This window comes from Megalops cyprinoides, chromosome 22 (assembly GCF_013368585.1).
Source record: "Megalops cyprinoides isolate fMegCyp1 chromosome 22, fMegCyp1.pri, whole genome shotgun sequence".
Taxonomy (NCBI): domain Eukaryota; kingdom Metazoa; phylum Chordata; class Actinopteri; order Elopiformes; family Megalopidae; genus Megalops; species Megalops cyprinoides.
Window position 1 is genome coordinate 26,171,463 of NC_050604.1, and position 13,894 is coordinate 26,185,356.

At 48.0% G+C, this 13,894-nt stretch overlaps 2 protein-coding genes across 4 annotated transcripts; both read right to left on the bottom strand.

Annotated features, from left to right (window-relative positions):
- Window positions 1-2,743: 2,743 nt before the first annotated feature.
- Window positions 2,744-9,015, bottom strand: vps37c (VPS37C subunit of ESCRT-I). Of its 2 annotated transcripts, none has more exons than XM_036517354.1 (6): window positions 8,923-9,015; window positions 8,296-8,371; window positions 6,941-7,049; window positions 6,258-6,429; window positions 4,572-4,654; window positions 2,744-3,544 (listed from the first exon to the last, which is right to left on the bottom strand). In XM_036517354.1, exons 2-6 carry the CDS (start codon window positions 8,298-8,300, stop codon window positions 2,861-2,863), a joined length of 1,053 nt encoding a protein of 350 aa, XP_036373247.1. In that variant the 5' UTR covers window positions 8,301-8,371; window positions 8,923-9,015; the 3' UTR covers window positions 2,744-2,860. The 2 variants fall into 2 exon arrangements, with proteins under 2 accessions (XP_036373247.1, XP_036373248.1); XM_036517355.1 differs by having other exon boundaries at window positions 8,646-9,015.
- Window positions 9,016-9,640: 625 nt separating this feature from the next.
- On the bottom strand, window positions 9,641-13,831 carry si:dkey-9i23.16 (uncharacterized protein LOC571915 homolog). 2 transcript variants are annotated; one of them, XM_036517390.1, is made up of 6 exons: window positions 13,712-13,831; window positions 12,406-12,512; window positions 11,672-11,782; window positions 11,308-11,364; window positions 10,320-10,493; window positions 9,641-9,893 (listed from the first exon to the last, which is right to left on the bottom strand). In XM_036517390.1, exons 2-6 carry the CDS (start codon window positions 12,490-12,492, stop codon window positions 9,786-9,788), a joined length of 537 nt encoding a protein of 178 aa, XP_036373283.1. In that variant the 5' UTR covers window positions 12,493-12,512; window positions 13,712-13,831; the 3' UTR covers window positions 9,641-9,785. The 2 variants fall into 2 exon arrangements, with proteins under 2 accessions (XP_036373283.1, XP_036373282.1); XM_036517389.1 differs by having other exon boundaries at window positions 9,643-9,893; window positions 13,697-13,829.
- Window positions 13,832-13,894: the final 63 nt, after the last annotated feature.

Consider the following 13,894-nt stretch of genomic DNA (forward strand, 5'->3'; position numbering starts at 1 on the left):
ACGGTTATTTTCATCTTAGTTTTCCGTCATTATATTTCGTACTAACATTATTACTCATATTATTTTTCATTTTAAAAATCCCCATGATAGTTTAATTTCCAGGTCTCCCACTCGCTTGTTATTGTCACCCTTCCCTCCGCGAACAAGAACTCGGGCAACTTTGCCGGGTTTGCCCAAAGGCAGAAAATAGGCAGGAAAGTGAAATTCGGCTGAACGGAGCCCACTCGTGATCGCTTTTCACGGGCTTTCCAGCACGGTAGCACAGCGGCAGCCGCGTGGGTTCACCGCGATCCACGTAGGGCACACGGATACGGCTGACACACATTTCAGGGCCGTTTTCTGCGACTGATGTAGGTGAAAAAGTGCACGGTTACCTCTGCAGTCTGCAGTGCGCCCAGCTGTTCCTCGCCCCAGCCGTCTCTGCGACTCCGCGCCGTCACCCACATCACAGCCGTCTGCGTGTGCACGCGTGTGCCGGGGGCGCGGGGCGCGGGCAGGGGGAGGCGCACGGATATGCAAATATTTCGAGTCGATAAAGGAGAAACTTTCAGAGAAAACGCCTTCCATTATACGTAATGTTTATACACACACTGCCTGTGTGCGAGAGGAAAAAAGTACGAAAATGGTAAACATGCGACGGCAATGGGGAGAATACAAGAAGCTGTCACGTAAGTGTGCAATTTAAGAGTTTGCTGAACGTCGCATACATTATTGTTATTGAAATGCTCACCGATGAAAAGAGAACTGAACCAAGCGCAGCTTGTTTGCTGTGCTGCGCAGATCTGCCAGCTGCTCGTGTGGTTTATATATAAGTTCTCATTAACACCTGATCAAAAGGCACTATCAGAGTCTACACTGATATGCACGTTATGTATGGGTGCAAGAACACCGTTCATGAATTTTCATTAGGCTTTTAACCATGGATTTACCCATTTTGCAGATGCCTTTATATGATTTTCACATATTCTCCATTTATACAGCAGGATTGGTAATGTTATTCTGTGACTTGTTCTAGGGGTCAACAGCAGTGCAGAGGCCAGCATTCAAATTCCCCAGTATTTTGGTAGTAATTCCAGTTGCTAATGAGTGCTGTAAGATAATCACTCCGCTGGGCCTCTGCCCACGTGGTCAGGCAGTGTAGCACCAGAGCCCGGAGGTTGGCTGCAAGCTTCAGTCCCATCCAGGGCACTGCTGTTAGACCTGTGATGCAAGTTCCTGCTACCCCAGCAAAATAAACAGAATAAACAGCAGCATGCGCGGAGAGAGACACACTGCACATTACAGCAACACAAAATCGGACACAGCCTTCATAGCTCAAGTTCAGCATTTAATATTCACACCAACTTTAACAGGCTACAGTCATCATCGGAACGAGAAATCTTTTTGTTTGCGCTTCTAAACATTAGCTTTTCATTCTTCAGCAGTTAATTGTCTTCAACGGTTGTCCAGGCAAAGTCAGCCACTGTATCTAGACTGTACTTCGTTGACCCCCCCACACCCACCCCGTAGAACCCCAATCCAGTACACCTGGATTGTCTCTGATAAGATGATAAAGACACACTCATCTTCCCTAATATCATTAGTCACCTTTTATACAAATTACAGATAATGCTCTCTTAAAGACACACTGCCACCACTGCCATGCTCTTACATGGAGGAAAAGGAAGGGATGAGAGTAAATGCGTGAAAACATGTGTAGTGGAACAGGAAAGGAAAGAGAGGGCAGATATGTGTACATGTGTATATACATGTATATGCGTGTGTATATATGTGTAACATCTACGTATTTCATATATGCACACACAGAAACAGAGACAAAGGCGATTATGTAATTATGCTGTGTCAGGGACGCATCGTGTTTGCATGTAAAAACTACATGTGTCTGCTGTACTGAGGGACTGTCCCATCAGAACACACAGAGTCACCGTCGCTCGAGGTGCCCCGCCCTCACAGGCGTATTTGCGGTCCCTGCCTCCCCTCCTGGCATCCCATAAGCGAATATGAGGCCTGACTGTAGCATAGTGTAAACACGGAGTCACGTTCCCGTCACCGCCGTGATCAGAGGCGGAGACGGGACGTATTCCCGCCTCGTCCACACGCACACGCCGGTAACCAAAGCCCGTAACGATAACAACACGCTGCCCGCTGGAGCTGCGGTGAGCGGAGCCGGCCTCACCGTGGCCGCGGTTATGGAAGTGATCCGTGACGACGGCGGCACCCCGCGCTGGGATCGCGCCCACAGCGATTTTCTGCATAGTGCTGCAGCGCTTAAACACGTCTGAGAGATTAAAGCTCTGCTTTACGCTGCCAGGGACACACAGCGTACCCGAAACAAGCTGACGGACGTGCGGTAAAGGGAAACAGGCTCTTTCTGCAGCTGCTGCTGGCACATGATCATAGCTGTCACAGCTCCTCCTTATGATTACTGCTTACAGTTATCATTATGGTTTCTGGTTATCATCCTCACTTTGAACACCCAGTTGCCAAGGACGGCCCAGGCTCCTTAGCGTGGGAAGGTTTGAGAAGATGCCGGAAAAAGACAGCATCGTTAAACAGACGAGGGGGGCTGAGACGCTTCACTGAACACAGAGCCCATTGCTGCTGGTCACTTCCCTTTGAAAAATCCCACTACCAAACAGGGCTGTGAGCCTACACAGGTCTGCAAAGGGAGAGAGGGAGAGAGAGAGACAGGAGGGAGAGAGAGAGAGAGAGACAGGAGGGAGAGAGAGAGAGACAGGAGGGAGAGAGAGACAGAGAGAGAGAGAGAGAGATGCAGAGAGAGAGAGTGGAGGAGAGGAGAATGGGGTAGAGATAGTGTGAGATGGGGTAAAGACTGTGAGAGAAGGAGATGGGTTTAAGATTAGGGCTGTGGGACACCAAACCCTGGTCTGTAGAGCGGCCCACCTGGGGGGGGCTGGGAGGGGGGCAGTGAGGGGCCGCAGGGGTAGTTATACCCCGGGCCGGGGTAAGGAGAGGGGTAGGGAGGGGTGGGCGAGCCGTACGGCCGGAACTGGGAGCCGGGTTGACTGGGGAAAGTGGGCTGGCCGGGGTAGGGGCAGGTGGGAGGCCGGAAGCCGGGGTGAGGGGAGAAGGCAGGGGCGGGCGCGAAGGCCTGGCGGGGGTAGGGTGCGAACTGCCCGGGGGGGATGGCGGGGCCTGGACCCTGCCCTGCGGGGGGCGGGTTCGGGGGGGAGACGGGGTATGGAGTGTAAGGCAGAGGGGGGGACGTGACCGGCTGCGGTGGGTTGGGGAAGCTGACGTGGTTGGGTTTGGCGTCGGCATCGCTGTTCTGCCGCACCTCTGTCTGCTGCTGCTGGTGCGGCAGCGGGGGTTGCCATGGCGACGGCGCCGCCGCCTCCCGGCCGGCGCTTTGCTGTGACGTCACGGCGCCCAGCGGAGCCCCGTCCTCCCGCTTCTGACGCAGGATCTCCTGCAGCTTCTCTATCCGCACTCGCCTCTTGTGGGCCAGACAGCGCAGAGACAGGAAGCGCTCCAGGAAGGAGTCCAGCGACAGGGAGCCCTCCAGGAACTGATCTGCCAGCGTCTGTCCGGCCGAGAGAGGGAGAGAGAGGGAGAGAGAGAGAGAGGGAGAGAGAGAGAGAGAGAGAGAGGGAGAGAGAGAGAGAGAGGGAGAGAGAGGGAGAGAGAGAGAGAGAGCGGAGAAAGACAGGTGCGGGCGAGAGAGAGGGGAGAGAGGGGTAAGAGGGCAAGAGAGGGGCAACAGAGAGGGGGAGGAGAGAGACGAGACAGGGGAGAGAGGAGGGAGAGAAAGGGGCGAGACATGAGTCAGACAGGGGAAAGATGTGTGTGAGAGAGAGACAATGAGTCAGACAGGGGTTCGTTCAGGAGAGGCAGATAAGACAGGGGAGGAGAGGGTGGAAGACAGACAGAAGCACAGGGTGGAAACAAAGCATTACATTACTGTCATTTAGCAAACATTCTTTTCTTATCCAGAACGACTGACATAGGGTACAATTTTTGCTATGTTATCTATTCATACAGCTGGATAATCACAGAGGCAATACTGGGTTTGGTCCCTTGCTCAAGGGTACAGCAGCAGTGCCCCAGAGAGGAATCAAACCTGCAACCGCTCAGTTATAAGCCCTGCTCTTTACCACCGCGCCACACTGCCGCCCAACACAGGAGACGTGCAGACACAGGAGATGGAAAGGAGGCAAGCCGTTTCTCTTTCTCTCATCTCGGTCAGACTGAATTCTGCTTGACACACCCCCGAACACACCATGGTACACGCTCACTGTGAGATCACCATGAGATCCAAAACTAATAATTTTGCAGCTTAGTTTTTTAAAAAACATTTTTTAAACCCACCGCCCCAAAATATGATGTCACTGGTATCCCATGTGTCATTGGACCCATTCAGCCCTAACTATCTGTACACACTGGCCAGCAAGGTTCACAGCAGGCACCCTGGCGTGAGTTATGAACCTGATGCAGGAGTGCTCTTCCTGTCCCTGTGTCAGTATTGTTTGGTCCCTTGTTAGGTAATTGAGAGTGTTGTGTGCGGCTTTTCTCAGTCTCCCGCTGTGAGTTTTGCTTGCCAGCTGCTGTACCTCAGATTCGGCCTCTGTGTTGGCGCCCTCTGTCTGTAGCCTGGAGAACAGGCCCTCTGGCGTCACCTGTCCCATGATGCCATCTATTGGTCAGAAAGAAAAAGACACATAAATACATGCACTTAAATAATTCGGCATTTATCTAAATTGAGGACACCCAACCTAAGACAGAAGTGCACTTGTAAGAATTACAGTCTTAATTAATGATGCGCTGTTGTTTTAGAAATTGTCAGTACTATGGGAAATCTCAGTACTGTAAAAATGAGGATAACAATGTGCTTGCATATACCTGACATGTTTACCCGATATGTTTTGAAGCACTGAAATACAGAACTAAGACAGCGCACCCACAAGCACATGCTCAGAATGAGAACTGCTGAAGACTTCAAAGAGCAGTCACGCTTTAAAACGCACTCTCAGTGACACGGAACTGGTCACATGCTCTGCTGTGACGTCATCTCCAGCTCCCTCTCCCAACCCATCAGACTCCTCTATCTCTCTAATATCAGCCAATCAGCCAGTCCCTGCCGAAAATGCTGACCAGCTTGAAACAGGAAGCTGATGTGGTCACCGCTGTGGTGCTCAGGGCAGTGCGGGACTGTGTGACCACAGGCCAGAGTGTTCGCTGTTGTCTGACTGTTACAGATGGAACCAAATGCACAGAGTTCTTAACATGCAGAAAGCAGTATTCACTCATTCACCTGCCCAAGGAGAGAACATACCAATAAGGGGAAAGCACTGTCATTGTCCCGAATCACACGCGAGCACGGTATGCAATGTGCTTAACATGGATGACTGGTTGCGAAGTGTGCTCACACACGATGGTAGTATGCTTGAAAGCACCTCTCTGTCAGACTACAATTGCGTGAAAAAATGAGGTGCATTGGCTGCACGCTACCCAGAAAGTGTTTCACATTTCCGATCACATTCACTCACAATAAAAGTGCGAACAGGCGAAGTTCCAAACGAAAAAAATGCAGATAATTTGAGCAGCATTGTGGAGCCACTACACAAGCAGCCAGGTAGCGAACGACTCTTCACAGTGGTACAGAACCAGCTTTTTTCTGACACAGATAACTTGAGGTACTGTCACACAAGTTAACTTGACAGTTGAAAATTCTACTATGACAGCAAGACACCATAACTAGCTAGCCAAACTGAGGTCAAAGTTCATTTACGTACAATCATGACGCAGAAGTGTATTCACAATGGATTCATACTGCGTACTTGCATACTCATCGATACATATGGAAATGTTTAGCGGAGAGTGCATACCATGCAGTATGTGACCATGCGGTACCCCACGTCTGGAGGAACAGTACTGTCAGTTTCTCTATCAGCTCTCTCTCCCCTTCACACCACATTCTCAAGTTGTGCCTGATACTTACTCAGAGCTGGTGTGAAGCTGGTCTATGACTTGCAAAATGTGCCTCAGGTATACTGGTTAGCTTAACCAATCAGAGATCAGAGATCTAATAAAAACAGTTTGTATTTGCTGTTGCTTCCTTTAGTCTGTTGGAGAGCATTGCAAAGGGCATCTGATCTTCCATGTTTTAGATAGCTTTGTAGCCACACGTATAACTTGTATCCTCCTGGCTGGCTGAACTTGGTAGCTAGCTAACATACTCAGACTCTTGTAATGCTATTGATAGAAAGCAGTGGTGCTGGTATCTCCCTCCCACTCACCTCTCTGGGTGCACAGCTGACGGTATCTCTCCCTCACTCCCTCCAGCTCGGAGTACTTCTCCACCAGCCGGTCTCTCTCCCGCTCCAAACGCGGCTTCAGGCTCAGGTTCTGCTCGGCCAGGCTGCGGTTGGAGGCCAGGGCCATCTCCCTCTCCAGCTGCATGGTCTGTATCTGCGGGCGGGAAGCAGGAGTCCGTCAGGCACTGAGAGGGCCCACGCTACGTCAACACTCAGGCACCGAGAGGGGCCACGCTACATTAACACTCAGGCACCGAGAGGGGCCACGCTACGTCAGCGCTCAGACACTGAGAGGGGCCACACTACATCAACACTCAGGCACCGAGAGGGAGCCACGCAACGTCAACACTCAGGCACCGAGAGGGGCCACGCTACGTCAGCGCTCAGGCACTGAGAGGGGCCACGCTACATTAACACTCAGGCACTGAGAGGGGCCACACTACGTCAACACTGATCCAAGAGGGACAGGCACTGTAGCATTTACAGAGCTGGACTGTAGAATCCAAACACTGTGTGCGTTTTCAGTTTTTATTTTTAATAAAAAGTACAGGTGCATTACTAGATGCTTTATTCTGTGCAAGCTGCCCATCACTAATGCACACAGGGCAGTGCTTATGCACTCACATTGCTGAGGCTAAAGCACAGTCCTCCTCCACCTTTCATACCTCATCAGACTCCAAAACCATTGACTCCACCTTCTCGGCATTGTCCACCAGATCCTGCAGCTCTGATTGGCTGAGGTCCTGAACCTTCTCCATCAATACGCCGCCACAGCTGTCAGTCAAGAAGATGATCACAGATGTCAGATGTCTTAGATTAATGGACAGATATACTGACATTTTGACAAAAAAAAAAAAACATACACATACAATGACATACTCGCTCCTGCGAGGTTTGTGAAAACAAGGATCACCTGCCCGACTTCCACACCAAACTTACACCAGACAGAGAAAGAAGTTGTCTGTGTTGTGTTTTGGTCAATAGTATTTTGTGTCACATTATATCTGTGATAGCCATTCACCTAACTAAACGGCATAAACAATTTAAAACAAGATAAAGGTTTAGTCACTGCATATGGCCACCACAGCATATGACCCAGACTCAAGCAAATTTGGATTCTCATTTCTAAAGTAATGTTATTATGAATCTCTGGGCTGGATGAAAAGGTTACAAGTAAGAGACCTGAAATGGCCATAATGATATCAACATATATCAGCCACGTGCAAGCTGGCAGCAGAAACACAGAAGACTGACTGTGACACTGACAGAAGTATGTTAAATCCTTGACCGATGAAATGTAAAAGTATAATATTCAAACAGAACAAAGAGTTACAGCCTCTGTTACTTGTAATCTCTGTCCTACCAGCTGTTCAAAAAATACTCTCTGCTCCATCAAATCAAACATGAGGACGAGATTCAGATTTTCACACTAACTAGGGAGCAGTGTAGCATAGTGGAGCAGGGCTTGTAACCGGAAGGTTTGTGGTTCACTTCCCCGCTGGAACACAGCTGCTGTTCCCTTGGGCAAGGAACTTAAGCCAGAATTGCCTCAGTAAATATCCAGCTGTATAAATGGATAACATGTAAAAAATGTAACCTATGCAAGCTGCTCTGGATAAGAGTACCTGCTGAATGATAATAATGTAATGTAATTGATTAGGATGTAAAAACTTATCTGAGATCTTCTGTAAGGGCCTGACAGTACCCAGAGCTGTAAAAATATGTTGATACAGGTGACCTGTGACCTATGTCAAAAATGTTGCGTTGCAGCTGCACCTGCCAGAGAGTCATACTGATAGTGAGATCCAGCCCAGTGTTAGAAACCACATGCCCATTCAAACCGAAAACACGCTGGTAAAACACCAGTCTAATATCGCATTCGCCTCGGAAACATGATTCACTAAATGTCCTGATATCCAAACCACTGACATGTTTAGGTAGCTAAATATACAGCAATCAGTATCACGGCGGATATAAAGAAGCCCACAAGCGCAGAAATACTCATTTTACGCATCCTTACCTCATTGTCACTATGAACTAGGTCGCGACCTCTTCTTAAATTTCCATTTAGATCTCCTTGTGCTCTGAGCAGAAACCTGAAATCCCAAGTCAAACTGTTATATTTCAGATAAGCGTTACAGGCAAGCATACTCTTCGCTGTTGCTTGAGAAGACAAGAAAATACGGATAAGCAGATGACAAGCCTTTACGTTAAGCCATTTAACTGTCACTCATAACCAGCTGGAAAACGTCAAACAAAAGCATCCCACATTAAAACCCTACAGTTAGCTAAGCCAGCTACATTCACAGCTGTTTGACAGCTAGATAGCGTTAGCTCGCTAGCTAGCTAATGCTGGAGCAGATTACTTACTGGCTAGCTAACGTTCAAGGGATCGAGCTACCGACGACGTAAAAATTCACACACGAGGCTTAGCGGAACCGACAATAAGAACATAATGTATTAAATCGTCGTTGTTGATCAATTATTCACACCACTTGGTACCTGACTAGTTCAAATATCACTGTAGCTTGCTACCCAGTTAGGTAGCAATCTTAGCGGCTAGCTATGTATTGGTGGCAATAAACGGCACTTGCCTCTGGTAACTCCGACTAGCTAAACAGCTAACGAGGTTAAATATACAACATACCTAGCTAACTGACTAACAGCGATGACAGTGCGCTCAACGAAAAGCCGACTGGATTAGCCAGGATGCTATCCCCGGCTACCTATACGTTTCTGCCGAATGATTAGTTTCTCTTATGGAAAAGTTTCACTTCACAGCGACGGAAACCGCCGCCATTTTGGGTTAAAACCATATTTTAATTATGGGGGTCGTCGTCTCGCAGAAACCGCTGTTCATCTACAAAAGATTATATTGTGAATATGTATTTTGATTTTTATTAGAATACTTTATTTTTATAAAGGACTAATGTAATAACGGAATCGTGTAGCAAACAAAAATCGACTTTGGTCTAGTAAAATATGCATGCAGTAACACAATGTGACCGTTTCACATGGGGAATGGTGCAGTCTGATACTCAGCTGATTTGAAGGGAAACCCCGACGTGATGGGAATATTCCATGGATGTCAGTAGGGGGAGTGATGACGGCCGCAGCAGAGAAATTTATGGTTTTGAGGTGGATTTTCCAAAAGTCCAGCACACGCATTGCGCTAACATTGATTTGTCCGGAAAAAAATGAGGCAGTTAGCATTTGGAAAACGCTAGTTTCAGCACTGATCCAGTGCCACTGTACACTGGCACACAGGTATGTTTTATCACTCAGATCTTGACAGCTTTGCAAACACCCACGGACAAATACTGTGCAAATAGTTATTTTATTATAGGTGCATGTCTGAAATACAATCCATATAAAACTAAGACATTTGAGCACTTGAGGGAGGTTATTCGTTCTTCACTGTGAGTTCATTTTTTTGTGTGTGTGTATGTGTGTGTGCGTGTGTGAGTGTGTGTGTGTGTGTGAAAGCCTCTCTGACCGTCCGCCTGCTGCTCAGTTTGATTTGAGTCCTTTGAAAGCAGAAAACGAGAGGAGCGAGTGCAGGATGAGCGCTATGATGCTGTAGGTCAGAAGCAAGGTGGCAATGGTCCCGAAAAACACCTGCAAAAAATGCAGCAAAAACCAGGGTGTTACTGCACAGCACAGAGACATGTCGCAAAATACAGCCTCCGAGCGCCACACAGACGTGGACAGGTCTCGCACACAAACGTGGCGCGGTGCAGACGCGGGCAATGCAAACGGATACGGAAGAGATGGAACAGCACAGTGTCACCCCACACTGCGGGGACGCATAGGACAGTACCAACACAGAGACACAAGCTATAATACAGACACACACAGGAAAGAGAGGTGTGTATACTGCCGTACAGTCACAGAGAGCACAGTGCAGATGCTGACATTAAAGCACAGTCACATTAAGAAGTGCTGAAATACTCACAACACACACACACACACACACGCACACACTCTCTCTCTCACATACACACACGTGCACACACGCACACACAGAGTTCAGCAGAAACTCACGCTCAGCTGCTGGCCTGGGCACATATGAAGTGAGACGTCGTGTGGAGATGAGTATACGTCCATGTCGCAGCTGGTTTCGAAAGTGGGCACAGAGTGAATGGAGACACTGTACACACAGAGGGCACACAGCGCCCCCACCAGGCCAGCCACGTTAGTGTAGGCGCAACCTTTCATCTGAAAAACACAGATCAGGAGAGGAGAATGGCAAACGGTTCATCTCAAACCTACAAACAGAAAACAGACCATCTGAAGGCAAAGGCAATCTGGCCTCAGGATGAACTGTCTCTCCTGTCCAGTAACACAGTCCAGCATCCGAGTGTGTGTGTGAACTGTGGGTTTTCAGGACAGAAGCATGATTTTTTTAAGCATTAAATACACCTTTTTAACAACCAATGCAAATAGCAATTAATGTAGCCTTCTGATAGATGACATAGTACTGTCTCCATGAAAAATTACCACTGATGGTAGATCAGAGCAAACAAGCAAATCTACACAAACTGTCCCCTCCTCGCTCTGGTAAAGTTGCTACAACCAGAGGATTCTCATTCACGGCGGGCGGCTAGCTTGCAGTATTACCACCTTAAAATAAAAAGATTAAAGAGTAACTCTATTCTAATTACAGATATATGGAAAACCTCTGCAGCAGAACATAACGTGTTGCAGTTACAGTGAAAACAGCAGTATTCATACACACATCCATGCTCTTTCTCAGACACCACATACAGCACTGTGAAACAAACTGTCTCCATTATGACTCAGTCAACCGTCTCCAGCACAGGTGGGCTTGTGCTGTAAGCTCTCTGTGTACTAATTATGTCCTTCGCTACTGGAACACAACAATTAAAGCTCAGCCTGAACATTAATGCTTCTCTCTGTGTTGTGTGTGTGTGTGTGAAGGGGCAGGGGGGATTATATTTTACAGCTAGGTTCAGAAAATGTCCCCCTCTTTGATCAGATAAACCTGGAGACAGAGAGTGTAGCTGCTTACCAGTTCTCTGCTTGGTGACCTCTCGCACGCCATGGTGTATGAGCCAGCCGTCACAAACTGAAACACAAACAAAATGCAGCAAAAGCAACTCGTGTTTTTTTTTTTTAATCACTTCCAACACTCATACGCCTCTCCGCAATGCCTTCAGCGGGCAGTGTTCAACTCCAAACAGTGTTCATGACACCAGTGAAATGAGGAACATCTCAGAGCTTATCCGCCACTGTGTTTACACACAGACAGCAGTTCTCAGCGTCCTGCTTTTTCCCACTTTCACTCCCTAAAATTAACCTCATGACATCAGACCCCTCGGTGAATGAATCACACCCGCGCAATCTCTTCAGAACCTCTAGAGCCTGGGCCGTACCATAGCGCCGACACAGAGGGGGAGCAGGTAGAGCAGGGGCAGGCTGATGTCTATGTAGTACAGTGGCAGAGCCAGAAGAACCTGAAACAGTCCCAGCAGTATCGTCACCACCTGGAGGAAACGCGGGTGTCACATGTCAGGAGACAAAGACAATGCCACTCACAAGATGCTCTACTTGCCAAAGACAGGTACCATAATGTAAACTTCAGGATCATGGTCTCAAACAGCAAAAAAATAAAGCATAACAGTTTTATCATGCAGCTGCCGGTGTGTTTCCTGCGCATGACTAAGCCATGCGCACTGTAGTCCTTCTTAGTACATTATCTCTTTATACAGCAGGGTATTCACCAGAGCAAACCTGCCTGGTTTTTGAACCTGCAACCTTCTGGTTTTAAGTTAATTTTCCAAACCAATATGTCACACAGCTGCCAGGACAACGTGTCTACAAAATTTTATATCACAGTGTGCATTTTATCTGATATTGCACTTAACACCCAGCTGAGGAGTGGTCATCGTGGAAGATTTAAACTGCCTGATTTTAAGAAAGCTGATGGTTGTAGGAGCAAACTGTGGGTCTGGACAGACAGGCAGGCATGAATTACAGATCTGTGTTGGTCACTCAGGCAGCTGTGGTTACAGCTTTGTGCCGACGGGATGGAGGTGTGGCACTGTGACATCACTCAGTGATGTTGCTTAGAGAGCTGTGCTGGATTCCGCTCCGGAATGCCACTCACCGCTACAGCCTCCAGGTCACAGAAGGTGAAGGGCTGGTGCAGTCTCAGCTGGCCTGGCTCTGTGTTTCTTGGCTGGGACGAGGACATCGTCCTGAGATCCTGTGTGACTGAGACGTAGACAGACAGAGGAGAGCTTTTTTACACTTGGCAACAAAGGCAGTCTCTCATTGTGCTGAAACTTTGGGGGGGTGGGGGGTGAGCAAGAAACAAGAGGTCCAAAATATCCAACAGACTCCAGCTGCAGCTGGGCTTGGCCAGGACAGGGTCTGCCTCTGAACCCTGCGCAAAACATCACATGTTACACTATTGCATTACGCCTGGGGTGAACCTCACAAAATTACATTCTGCTGTAAGCAGATCCAATTTGACTTCAATGTCATGTAAGGCTTACTTCACGTTTGTTGCCAAATCTGGACCGTGGCACGACTACATGAGCTCCAATACAGTCCTAATCAAAATACGAGCCAAGAACATACAGCAAGTGATGCCGGCGATGTTATCGCGCGCAGCCGGCGCACATTTTCTCATAAAAATGTGTTCGAGGCTTTCACGTGGACATTTTGACTTGGATAAAAACACTTTTTTATTTTAAGAGAGAGAAACGGAGGGAGAGAGGGAGAGAATGAGAGAGCTGATGAAAAACACATGCATTGATCCCGTTGGACATTGTGGAATGTTGTTGTACAGAAACCAGATGGCGCGACGGAGGAGGGGTATTAACACGGAATAATCAGAAGCAGCGCCACTCTGCTTTCTTCTGCGCTTTTCTCAGTCTATTTCATTGTCCAGCGCTTCACCCTCTCCATTTTCTCTCTCTTATGCCAAACAGCATTTGTATTCCCTCTCGAGAGGGGAGGGGAACTTGTTGACAAAGAGTGGAGGACAACAAGTGGAAGCAGAGAGTAATGCTCCACAGTACATTAACACTGGCCGACGGGCGCAGCGGAGCGACGCGGAGTTCATACGCGAAGTGAGATTGACTCGCATGAAATGCAACACAGGCAACCTGATCTTCATTCTGCTCCTGTATCAAGGATCTGGAAGCAGCCTCGTTGCCTCAATATTACAGCATCATTGCATTTTTTAATTAAAATTAAATTTAAAATATTTCTTTGCACAACACCCAAGAGCTGCCGTTTATCGGCCCGTAAATACTGCTGCTGCTGCTGCTGCTGTTTCTGCTGCGATGACAGCGATAAAAACGACAATTATTCGTTTTATTCTAAAGATGCAACACATTTACTGCTCGATGTTCTTGCCCAGCGACTGTTAAGAACTGCGAAGCTCCTACCTTTAAGAAGTTTACCTCAGAGACTCCCTTCCAGCCAGAATGGAGATTTTTTAAAAACTCAACAAAAAGTAGTGGACATTAGGCGGAGTCTTGCACAAGAATATGGAGGCTCTCTTTGTTGCCTTCTTTCCTCCCTATAAAGTTCAGAGGGGAGCGAGTGAGCGTCGAAATAGGGGAGGGGGCTAAAGAGTTTACTTA